The sequence below is a fragment of the Mustela lutreola genome, chromosome 14 (assembly GCF_030435805.1).
Source record: "Mustela lutreola isolate mMusLut2 chromosome 14, mMusLut2.pri, whole genome shotgun sequence".
Taxonomy (NCBI): domain Eukaryota; kingdom Metazoa; phylum Chordata; class Mammalia; order Carnivora; family Mustelidae; genus Mustela; species Mustela lutreola.
Window position 1 is genome coordinate 72,263,216 of NC_081303.1, and position 12,115 is coordinate 72,275,330.

Consider the following 12,115-nt stretch of genomic DNA (forward strand, 5'->3'; position numbering starts at 1 on the left):
GTTCCTACTTGGCTTTGATGACGATGAGTCTCATCTTGGTTTTTGCAGCTCTTGGCCCGGCGGGATGCCCTACGTAAGAAGGCGGCCACTCGGCGCAAACTCCTGGAGGATTCCTGGCTTCTGCAGAAACTCTATGAGGATTCAGATGACCTGAAGAACTGGATCAATAAGAAAAAGAAGTTGGCTGACGATGAAGATTACAAGGTAAGTGGGTTTTCGGACCCTGGGCACACTCATCAGGACTGTGTCAGGGGACCGGAGTCCTAGAGCTGAAAGGACTGGTGAACCTCTTTACAGAAAAGACTGGTGAACCTCTTGCCCTGAGCCCCTCAAGGAACGATACTTGGTTAAAAGCAAAGAATCTGGTTTCCGGATTTCTGTGTCCCACAGCCTCTCATTTATTTTCTTCAGCACAAATTCTTTTTTCCCTTCCCTTTCCTTTCCTTTCTTTTCTTCTTTTCTCTTTTTTTCTTTTATCCCTTTTCTTTTTCTTTTTTTAAATTTTATTTAATTATTTGAAAGAGAGAGAAAACGAGGGGGTGGGCAGTGGGAGAAGGAGAAGCAGACCCCCCACTGAGCAGGGAGCCTGGCACAGGGGCTTGATCCCGGATCCTGGGATCAGGACCTAAACCGAAGACAGACTCTTAGCTGACTAGTGCATCCAGGCACCCTTCTCCAGCACAACTTCTACCGTTTTATAGTGGAGTGGGGGAAGGGAGGCACGGCTCCTTATTTAGCTGCTTCTTGTCCCTCCACCACCTCTGCTGCTTCCCTCTGCACCGCGTCATAGGAAAACATTATGTCTGATCCCGTTGTAGGTTCAAATTTACTCAAAGCTCCTCGGAACCTAAAGGTAACCTCAAGGTTTGACATAATGCAGAGTTACACAGTTTTGTAGCTAGAAGGGAACAACCCCTCATTTTATTGATGAGGAGACCAAGGATTTGAATTGGGAAGTGACTTGTGCAGAGTTACCCAGTTATTTGGAAGGCAGTTTAACATAAGTGTTAGAGCATGAATTCTGGAGAAGGTGAACCTGGGCTTGAATTCTCTTAGTTCTGTCTTATTTATGTGACTTTGGGAAACCCTTGACTTCTCTCTAAGTCACAGATTTCTCTACGTTGGGATTGTGCAAAACATGGATTTTTCATTCACAAGCGTTACGTCCTGCAAACTATTATACTCACATATATACACTCATACACTTTCACACTTAGTTGAGGCTAGAATGAGTCTCCTAATTTCGAGGCCAATACCTATTCACAATATTTACTTTTGTTTCATATCTTTATAGAGCTATGGGCACCTTATCTGTACCTTTCATCTTGTTAAACTTGGAAATATGTGTTTGTGTTCTTGGGAGAAGGTGTGGTTCCTGCGTACAGAAGGTATACAGATCTTCTCTAGAGGAAGAGATTATGCATCAGACAGAAATGGGAAAAATTTTGTCATCATTCATGACAGCTCCCTGTGTTTGTTTTTCCTTCTTTTTTTTTTTAAATTTCAAATTTTTATTTAAAATTGAATTAATGAACCTATGTGGTAAAATGGGTTCCAGGAGGAGAGTGCAACGGTCCATCACTTTCCTAAACACCTACTGCTTATCCCCATCCCCCTTCCTGCCCATCCCCCCGCCCACCTCCCTTCATCATCCCTCAGTTTGTTCTCCATCATTAAGGGTCTCCTTATGGTTTGCCTTCCTCCTCCTGCCCCCCCATGAGTATCTGTTTTTGTTTCCTAAATTCCATATATATGAATGAGATCATATGGTACTTGTCTTTCTCTGACAGATTTATTCCTTTTAGCATACTACACTCTAGATCCATCCATGTTATTGCCAATGGCAAGCTGTCATTCTTTTTGATGGCTGAGTAATATTCCATTGCTTATATATACCACCTGTTACTTATCCATTCATCGGACAATGGATATTGGGTTCTCCCCGTAGTTTGGCTGTTGTTGATCATGTCTGATTGTTAATTCTTGCATGGCGTGCCCTGTTCGAAATGATCTTTAGGAGCTGTCTAGGCTGCACAAATCCATTAGCCATGTGTGACGTGTGGCTAGAAGGAGGGGTTGGCCACATGAGTTTGTTCACGTTCCCTGGCTCAGTAGTTGAACTAGGACAGTTCCCTTGTTTCCTCTCCTTAATGCAGTTTTATTTATAGTGAGAAGTAACCCCAATCCTCAATATTTCTGCTCCCCATTCTTCGGATAAGTTTCCTTCATCGTTTGGATTTAGGACATACAGAACTTGAAGAGCCGCGTTCAAAAGCAGGAGGAGTTTAAAAATGAATTGGAAGATTATCAACGCCTGCTCGACACACTGGAGAAAACTGGCCAGGAGATGATTGAGGCTGATCACTATGCCTCGGACAAGGTGGCTGAGCGTATGGACGAGGTGGTCAGCCTCTGGAAGGAGCTGCTGGCAGCTACAGAGCAGAAAGGTGAGAAGCAGAGGTTTTGGTGAACGTCTACCTCCTAAGTTCTGAAACCTAGCATTTTAATCTCTACCACTTTGAATTTTCCTGGTGACCTCCATAAAAAGGGAGGCTACTCATTTCTTCCTGTATTGAACAGAGTTTTTATAACTTAACATAAGTTTACCACATTATACACATACAATTTTATGTTTTCTTCAGGCACACAGGTTTAAGTGAAATTACTTCCGTTTTTTTCACTTTGCTCCCACTTTTTTTTTTTTTTTCTATCTCCTTAACAAATATTCCAGAGCCATGAATCCAGTATTGGCTATGCACTTGAAACTGGTGTTCTTAAGTTAGATTTTCCCTACTTGGGTTCTATAGATGAGACAAGATATTTTGCCCCAGGTTATTAAAGCAGACATCACAAGATTGTCAGCACCACATGTGATGTTCTTACAATAGTTTATTCTTTTTAAAAATTATTTTTATTAACATATAATGTATTATTTGTCCCAAGGGTACAGGTCTGTGAATCATCAGGCTTACACATTTCACAGCACTCACCATAGCACATACCTTCCCCAATGTCCATCACCCCACCACCCTATCCCTGCCCCCTCACCCCCCGCAACCCTCAGTTTGTTTTGTGAGATTAAGAGTCTCTTGTGGTTTACCCTCTCCCAATCCCATTAAAAAAAAAAAAACTTTTATTCTTATAAATGGAGTTTGATGATGCTTTTTTTTCACATATCTGAAAGTGTTCAGGCCCTACTGTAAGCTCTTAAAAAAATTCCCACATGTCTGTTTGAATAACCTCTACTTACATGTAACCTCCCCTCTCTGGAAAATCAGTTAGTTGTGGTAATTAACACAAATAATGAGGTCTTCCTGTCAATATTCTTCTTGTGAGACGGAGACTCCATTTATAGACACAACTTTGCCCTGGTTATAGAATAGATATACACATGCTGATTCCTTTAGATGTCAACCCAATTTGGGGTTTAGGAAAAAAAAAATCCAAATTTACAGTAACAATAAGGTGGTACTGCTACTCCCCAGTATCAGGAGATACAGCAATTACTTAGCAGAAATAATATAAATGATCATTCAAAGAATAAAGAATTTAGCTGAGAATGGTGGAAAATTGTGAGGCAGGGCTGCTGATGAAGGAGGTACCAGGAAGGGCTGGTAATGTTCTTAGAAAGACATTTATAAAAAGGTAGTTCAAAATTTCAAATGGAAACCCATCCCGATTTTTTTACTTCTATTGGGGAATGCAGAGTTTGGGTTTGAATCCCTTTGAAAAGGAGGTCTTGATAGAGAGTTACAGTTGAAATATTAAACACCCAAGATGGTCAGATCTCACATAATAGGACTGTACCTCCTCAGCAGAGAATAAACATTATTTATCTTTGTTTTGGGAATGAAAGTTACTATATTTAAAAACAGATACCATCTAAATTACACAAATTTAAGATTTTTTTTGTATAATCACATATGGAATGGATATTTTTTCTCATTCGGATATCAAAATATTGTATTTCCCCTTAAGTCTTACGGAAGGTGTATTACTGTGTAGTGAGGAAGGGTGACGGTGTCTGTCACATTCTTACTGCCTCATTCTAGGGAACCAGCTGCATGAAGCCAACCAGGAGCTACAGTTCAAGAACACTGCAGAAGACCTGGAGCGCTGGCTGGGGGACGTGGAGCAGCAGGTGGCCTCCAAGGACTACGGGAAAGGCCTGTCTGATGTACAGAACCTACTCAGGAAACACGGCTTCCTGGAGTCTGCTGTGGGCGCCCATCAGGTCGGTTGCCAGCTCTCTGGCCATGGTAGACCAAGCTCCCGTCCATGCGCTGAGCACACTTGTAATAAGTAACTATTGACAGAGAAAGAGAGCAAAGGATCGAAGGCAAAACTTCCAGAATTTTAGTTGGTCAGCTGTCCCTTCCTAAGACCTTGTGTGGTGCAGTCATTGTCCTAGGTGTGGTTGTCGGAACCCCATGGCCAGGGGATCTTTGTGGGCTCCCCTGTATCTGGTGTTGCACTCTGACTCCAGAAACTTGGACTTCGTATTCCTGCTCGTCACCTGCTGCTGATGGGACCTTTGATGCATCTTTTCACCTTCTCGCATCTCTATATGCTCATCTGTACTGCAAGGTTTGCACAACATGGTCTCTTCCTGTCCTGGCATTCCATGGGTCAAGGCTTGCAATTATCTTTAATCCTACTGCTTTATTTTTTGGTTAAGAACATTGAAGCCCATAGTTGTGAAGTGACTTCCATGAGGTCACAGAGAGAACTGGCAGCAGGGCGAGGACTAGGATGTGGATGTGTAGGATGTGCACTCTGGAGTGCAGGGTTATTCCCCCAGCATCCCACCAGATTGTCACTTGAGTTTATCTAGTCAGTTGTGAGACTGTGGACACTGGATGATATTCTGGAGAACATACTTCCAGCTGACTCACTTTCTCATCCAAGGGCTCCTAGCTTGTACTTAAGGATGACTCTGTTGTTCCCTAGAAAGTCCTACTGATCTATCTTGTTAAAATCCACTTTTATGATGCCTGCTCCTTGGGTTAAATGGGAAAGACAGAATAATCTACAGGAAACAGAAAACAGGAAACAGGACAAGTCCCTTAGATAACTCCAGGGATGGCTTGATGAGGGTACAAACAAGGTAACAAAATAATGAGATTCTTTTTGGAAACACCCCATTTCATCTCCTGGGCATTGTTTCTGGGATGCCACAAACTTCAGCCTGGGGAGTTTCTGTGTTAGTCACACCTGCAGCTCATATGCAGGAGGAGTGTGGGAGGGAATCGGACAGAAAGTGCCCCCCCACCCCGTTTTCCTCCAGGCCATGGTTTATTAACACTCTCTGACAGTTACTTGTGCTTTATTAATACTCCTGATAGTTAAGGCGCTGTGTCTGTGGTTTTCCTGAGTTCCTTGGCACACTCTCTGTATATTATGTTTTTCTGAAATGTTTAGGAATTACTTTCCTATAAATAGCTCTTGGGTGATGCTGTGGCCCTCGGTTCAGCATCCCCTGTCACTCTGTCTCATGGATCCGGTTAGAAGTCATCACACAGTACTGGGGGGAGCTGATTCTCCCCAAAGCCTCCTCATGCTGAACCCCAACCCCCTCTTTCTACTAAACGATGGCATTTCCTGACACCTATTCTGTCTCTCCCTCAGGATCAGGTGGACACCCTCACAGACCTGGCAGTATATTTTGAAAAAATAGACCATCCTGATGCTGGAGACATAAAAGCAAGGCAGGAGTCCCTAGTGTCCCGGTTTGAAGCTCTGAAGGAACCACTGAGCGCCCGGAAAAAGACGCTTATTGACCATCTCCTCCTGCACCAGATCTGCAGGGACACGGAGGATGAGGAAGCCTGGATCCAGGAGACTGAGCCCTCAGTGGCTTCCACCTACCTTGGTTAGTTCCTGAGCATGCGTGGGCTGAGCCATAGAAGACCAAGGTCTGCAGACTCTCAGAGAGATCTGGGACAGCCTGAGACACAGTTGTGGGGGATGCAGAGTTTGCTCTCAGCTCTTCCCTCTCACACTCAGGAACAATTTTTCCATCTTCCATAGAAGATTTTGTTAAAATTCATACCGAACAGATTACCTCCTAAATTAAACCATGAACAATGCCATGAATTGAAGGCCTCTGAGAAGAGCTGGAGGGCTCAACCATTTGCTACTTGCTCTAACTTAAGTTACTGCCAAGGCCCTTGGCTGAGCCATCATGGTTGGTGCTCGAGGTCCCAAATAATTTTGTCCATAGTGTCAGTGCCTCCCTTCTGTGAAGATCTGAGCTACAGGAAAGAGAAAAGTGGTAGGACAGCAGAGAAAAGTACATACACCTTCCTTTCCTTTGGGAGCTGTCCATCATTGCAGTGCTGGGGTACAAGCAGAATGCAAACTTCATACCCAATAGTGGGAGCATCTATGAGGTGTTGATGATGGTGACAGTGGAGGGGCCAGCCTGGGAGAACTTCTAGAAGAGAAAAGACATTTTGAAGGGTGGACAGGCATGGAGAGCTTCTGGAAAGTCATTTAGTGGGAAGTCCAGGGAAGGATTTTTGAAGGGAAGAGGGGGAACCGGTGGATGGGAGATAGGTAGTTGACATCTGGAACTGGAGTGCTGAGAAACTGGAGGGAATTAACGATGTATAGCATTTAGTGGGTTCTTGTTAATGCTAGCAGCAAGGGAGGCATATTTTTATAAGTTATTTCTAATCTTTACAAAGAAAACTTTAAAACATATAACACGTCATTTTCATGGTGAAAAACACCTAAGTTCAAGGATTTGATAACTTTCTGACATCCATAGGAATTAGTAAGTGGAAGAGTCTGATTTTTACACCGTCATATGCTAAAACAAAATTGGTTGCGTGCTATTGAAATTTCTGGTTGAAGGGTTACTTGCCTTTCTGCCTATATTATTCTCTTTTGTAAAATAATGAGTTGAACTTTCTCAGTACAAAGAGACAAAGAGAACAACAGTGAGCAGAGTTAATTCAGACAAATGATATAAATTTCAGGAAGTCCAGACAGAGACTACAGCCTCAAAGGGTAAAACTTGTAGGTCCAAGAGTAATAAAAGGTAGAGTAGCCTCTTCTTATTTCATGCACTAGAACAATACCTGACCTTAGATTTATTTTTCTCTGTAGGAAAGGACCTGATTGTCTCCAAGAAGCTTCTGAACAGACACCAAGTCATCCAGGATAACATTGCCAGCCATGAGCCAAGCATCCAAGTGATAACAGAGAAGGGAAACAAAATGGTAGAGGAAGGTATGTATGGTTCAGGTTGAACTGGTCAATAATCACATGCTAAACTTAAAGGAAGACGTTTGCTCAATTTCAGGGCTTTAAGGGAATTTAAAGATCTCTGATTCACATTCCCTTTTAATGCAGAAATTCCCCTTGGGCATTTCTGACAAACACAATGATGATACAATATTGCTTATATAATCCAATAGCAGGAAACTCCCTACCTCATAAATAAACCATTCTTCAGTTAAGCCAGAATTATTAAATAAAATATTTTTATGCTAATTATCAATATGATCTTCTGTAGAAGTTCTAGAATTTAGAATTTAAGTTACAAAGCCCCAGAAAACAAATCAGGTCCGTTTCCCACATGGGAATTTCTGGATCTGTGAAGACTTGCCTCAGATCATTTGCATTTATTTATTTTGATCATTTACATTTAAAGCAGTTATAGTCTGGATAGTTACTAGTACCATTTCTATAAATTCCTTATTTGTATAGTCTCAGTATCTCTCCTCCACCTGGCTTCTTGTTTTTAAAAACCCCCTACTGCTTAATGATGATGTTTGAAACTGAACATCAAAACATCAAGTTCTGGCTGTACTATAAGCAACACAGATTACATTGGATCATCTCTCCTTTGATGCAAGAATAATTTGTTGCCAACAAAAGAAGGAGGGGGAGGAGGAGGGTAGGAGGAGAAGAAGGAGAAGCGTAAAGTGTTGCTAGCCAGCATCCGGCTATCAAAAGTATAGTTTAAAATTCACATTGCTGACCAAAAATTCAGATCTCAACTGAGGGATTCAAACTAAAAATGTTTATTTGCAGTTCCTATTTTACTATAGTGACTCCTCTTCTTTCTCTCCTTGAATTGTAATTGTGGATTTCATCTATTTCATTCAGTTCTATCAGTTTTTGTTTCATGTATTTTGAAACTAGATTTTTGTGTGCGTACATATTTAGGCTTGTTGTGTCTTCTTAATGAATTAAAATCTTTCACATTACGATAGATAGCCCTCTTTGTCCCTGGCCATACCCCGAAGGCTACTTGGTGCTACATCAGTACAGCCACTCCAGCTGTCTTTGATTCATGTTTGCACAATATATGTTTCTCCATCTTTTTGGTTGTACTCTATTTCTTTATGTTTAAAGCAGATTTCTTACAGAAAGCATAGAGTTATGCTTCACTTTTATGTTATGCAATCCGGTAATCTCTCTCTTTTATGGGATTGTTTAGACCATTTAATTTTAAGGCAATTATTAATATGGTTAAGCTTAAATCTAACATCTTGCTATTCATTTCTCTTTGTCCATCAGTTTCCACTTTCTTTGGATTAATGATGCATTTACTACAATTCCATTTTATCTCCATATTTGCTAGATATAGTTCTGTGGGATACATGTCTATGGGAGACATGTGCATATGTGTTTATTCTAGAGTAGTGATTCTCCAAGTATGGTTTTGATAATGCTAAGACATTATTTGCCTTTTTTATATTCATTCTTTTGTAAGTGCACAGTGAAATTTTCTACATGATGTTTGATAATGCCTTTGCTCTAGTGGCTAATAGAATTGGATATTCTTTTGTTTTAAAAATTTTTGTTTCAATTTCTGATATGGTGACTATTAATAGGTATCACCTATGAGCAAAAGCTCTTAGGGGTCCTCAATAATTTTTGAAATTATAAGGGGATTCTTAACTATAGGGAATGAGCTAAGACTTGTTGGGGAGAAGTGGGCAGGAGATGGGCTAGATGGATGATGGGGATTAAGGAGGCCACTTGTGATGAGCCCTAGGTGTTATATGTAAGTGATGAACCACTGAATTCTACACAAGAAACTAATTTTAGAACCCAATTTTCCATGTATGTTAACTAACTAGAATTTAAATAAAAGCTCGAAATGAATTTAAAAAAATATAACAGGATTCTGGGAGCAAAAATTTAAGAGCCACTGTCCTGGGATTTAAATATATAGATCTTTAATGTGTCACATCCTAACTTTATAAAAGCTACTATTTCATGTGTAGAATAAGATCCGTAAGCAGTATGTTTCCATTTCTCCTATTTTCTCCTTTGTATATCGATGTCACACATTTTAATTTTACATATGTTATAAATCCCACTGTAGATTGTTGCTAATTTTGCCTTACCAGTCAATCAGTTTTAAGAGGAAGAATGGAGTAAAAAACCCTTTTATATTTATTCTATATGTATTCACATACATTCACATATTTTGTTCTTTGTTCTTTTGACTACACTGATATTTTTACCTCATAATTTTTCTTCTACATGGAGAGCTTTCCCTAATCGCTCTTGTAGTGCAGGTCTGCTAACCCCACATCCTCTAAGCTTTTGTTGGTCTGAATGACTTCATTTTGAAGCACATTTTTAGCTGACACAAATTCTTGGTTGGCAGTTTCTTTCTGGAATTAATGATGCTGCTGCTTTGTCTGTCGACTCGTGGGGCTTCTGATGGGGAGTCCACTCTCACTACTATCTCTGCTCCTCCCTGTGTAAAATACCTCTTTACCCTATTACTCTTTTAAGCTTTTTATCACTGGCTTTCAGAAATTTGATTACAGTATAACTTGATGTGCTTGTCTTTGTTTGTTAAGCTTGTGATCACTGAAGCTCTTGGAACCTCCAGGGAGCACTCTTAAGCGGGAACTGATTTAACGATGGGGCCAACACTGAGGTGTCATTCTTCTGGTCCACTTTGGTGGGAACTCATGTTAACTACTTGCAGCCCTATGTTGAGCCTTAGGGATTTGGGCCTCCTGTTTTTTCACCCCCTTGTCCTAACCTTGAGGAGTCTCCTGACATGGGCCTGTAAGTCTCAAACATGCGGGGAACCCCCTGTACATCTCCAGGGCTCTGTCTGTGGGTGGTGTCCTCCTTGGTCCCTGCTCCTCGAGCTTGGCTGGTCTTGCCTGCCCTGCTCACTCTGCCTGCTCAGCTCAGTGTGCCGGCTGGCTTTGTGTGGCGTCACCCCGGCCCTGTAGCCCAGAGACTGCCCTGCACGTGGGGGCACATCTCATTTCCTTCCCTTCTCTGAAGAGTCACAGTCTTCTGCCTGTGGTCTGGACGTCGTCCTATGTTGCAGTCTGTCCTGTTTTCTAGTTGTTAGGATGAGAGGACTGGTCGTGTGATGATAAATCCCTTCTGGGCAGAACTGGCAATCTGTTGGATTTTCTGTTTATTCCAGAAAATACATGTTTTTGGAACCCTGGGCAGGACCCACACGAAGTCTTCTGTTTTCAAGTCTATGTAGCACAGACTACGCCACACCCTTCTCTACCGCACGGACACAGCCATCCTCTCTGACCACCTACCGACCTTCCATCTCAGAACATTCTAACACCCAGGAATTTCGGTGAACCGCTACACTGACAGCGTAAAGCAGCAGACTCATGCCTTCTTTTCTCTCTCCCAGGTCACCAAGAGGACTAAAGGACAGTGACGTTACTGAGGGCGACACTCATCCCTTCTCTCACTCCCCCACAGGGCACTTTGCTGCAGAAGATGTGGCCTCCAGGGTCAAGAGCTTAAATGAAAATATGGAGTCTCTCCAGGCTCGGGCCAGCAGACGGCAGAATGATCTTGAGGCCAATGTCCAGTTCCAGCAGTATCTGGCTGACCTGAATGAAGCAGAAGCATGGATTCAAGAGAAGGAACCTATCGTGGACAACACTAACTATGGGGCTGATGAAGAAGCAGCTGGGGTAAGGGGGCATGGAGGTAGACATTGCCTCGTTCTCACCAAACGGTACCAAATTAGACTGTGGGATGGCTATAGGTTCTTGGGAGATTATTTGGGTGTTTCCAGAATGATGATCTTTGGCCTTGCTTTGGTTGGGATAACCTCGGAGTTGACACAAATCCTAAAATGTACACACATTTTCCTGATCCCACAGAGGTTTATAGTTTCCTTAAAGATTGTCTAAACCCCAAAGGGCATGGCCAGAGATCCATGCATGCCTGTCTTGGTCCATCCTAAATTTCCCAGAATAACCTTGGGCTTTCACAAATCAACCATGGTTCTAAGATATATACAGTTTCATTACTTTATTGACATAAAATCAGGCAGACATGTTGGGACAAGAACCTGAAAGGTCATAATTACCCTCTATGTCTGCTTCTTGTTTTGTTCATTGTCTCATAAGCCGGCCTAGTGTTTAACGAACCTTCAGCACTAGAAGTAATTGTGGTGGGCGTCTAAAGTCATGCTAGTATTTAATACCAAAAACTAACACCATTTGCTGCACCTCTTCTAGCTGTGGTGTGGGTCAATAAAACACTTGCGCAATTTTGACTTCATTTTCATTAAAGCAAAAGTGGTGAATATATTGAAATTGTCGATCATTTAATTCCTAGCTTCCCAATACTTGAAAATTTAGAGTTAAACAAACAAACAAAAGCCTCTCTTTATTATAGATGGAGAGTGTCTCTTACCAGGAATTAGGACAATTGATACAATCCAAATAATACCTGAACGACTCCCCAGAATGCTTAGGGCTCTTCCCGTGCTCACTTCTAATGGCCCCTCATCAACAAATCCAGGCTCTTCTGAAGAAGCACGAGGCCTTCCTGGTGGACCTGAGTGCCTTCGGGAACAGCATGCAAGCCCTGCGGGACCAGGCGGCGGCTTGCCAGGTGAGAAGGTGGAGATGCCAGGAGCCACACTCCCTGCCCGACAAGAGAGGATTCTCTTTCTTACTGGCTTGTATGTCCAATAACCCAGGAAGCAACTGCAAAGGAAATCCTAAGTTCTCTGGGCCTTCTAAACAGGAATGGTAGCCTCTCGGTAGCGTTCACAGACCTAGTTCACAACGGGCTCTCGGGGAGCGCAGTCACACGTTCATGGATGTGCTCTTGCTTTCCACCGTCCTTCCTTCGA

The 12,115-nt window shown here is 42.2% G+C and overlaps 1 protein-coding gene across 1 annotated transcript in view; it reads left to right on the plus strand.

Annotated features, from left to right (window-relative positions):
- LOC131814929 (spectrin alpha chain, erythrocytic 1-like) overlaps window positions 1-12,115 on the plus strand; it is a 64,249-nt gene that overhangs the window by 14,893 nt on the left and 37,241 nt on the right. Inside the window, 7 exon segments of the mRNA XM_059146406.1 lie at window positions 49-204; window positions 2,243-2,447; window positions 4,053-4,234; window positions 5,629-5,872; window positions 7,114-7,236; window positions 10,723-10,940; window positions 11,779-11,871. Of these exon segments, the coding sequence (XP_059002389.1) occupies window positions 49-204; window positions 2,243-2,447; window positions 4,053-4,234; window positions 5,629-5,872; window positions 7,114-7,236; window positions 10,723-10,940; window positions 11,779-11,871 (1,221 nt within the window).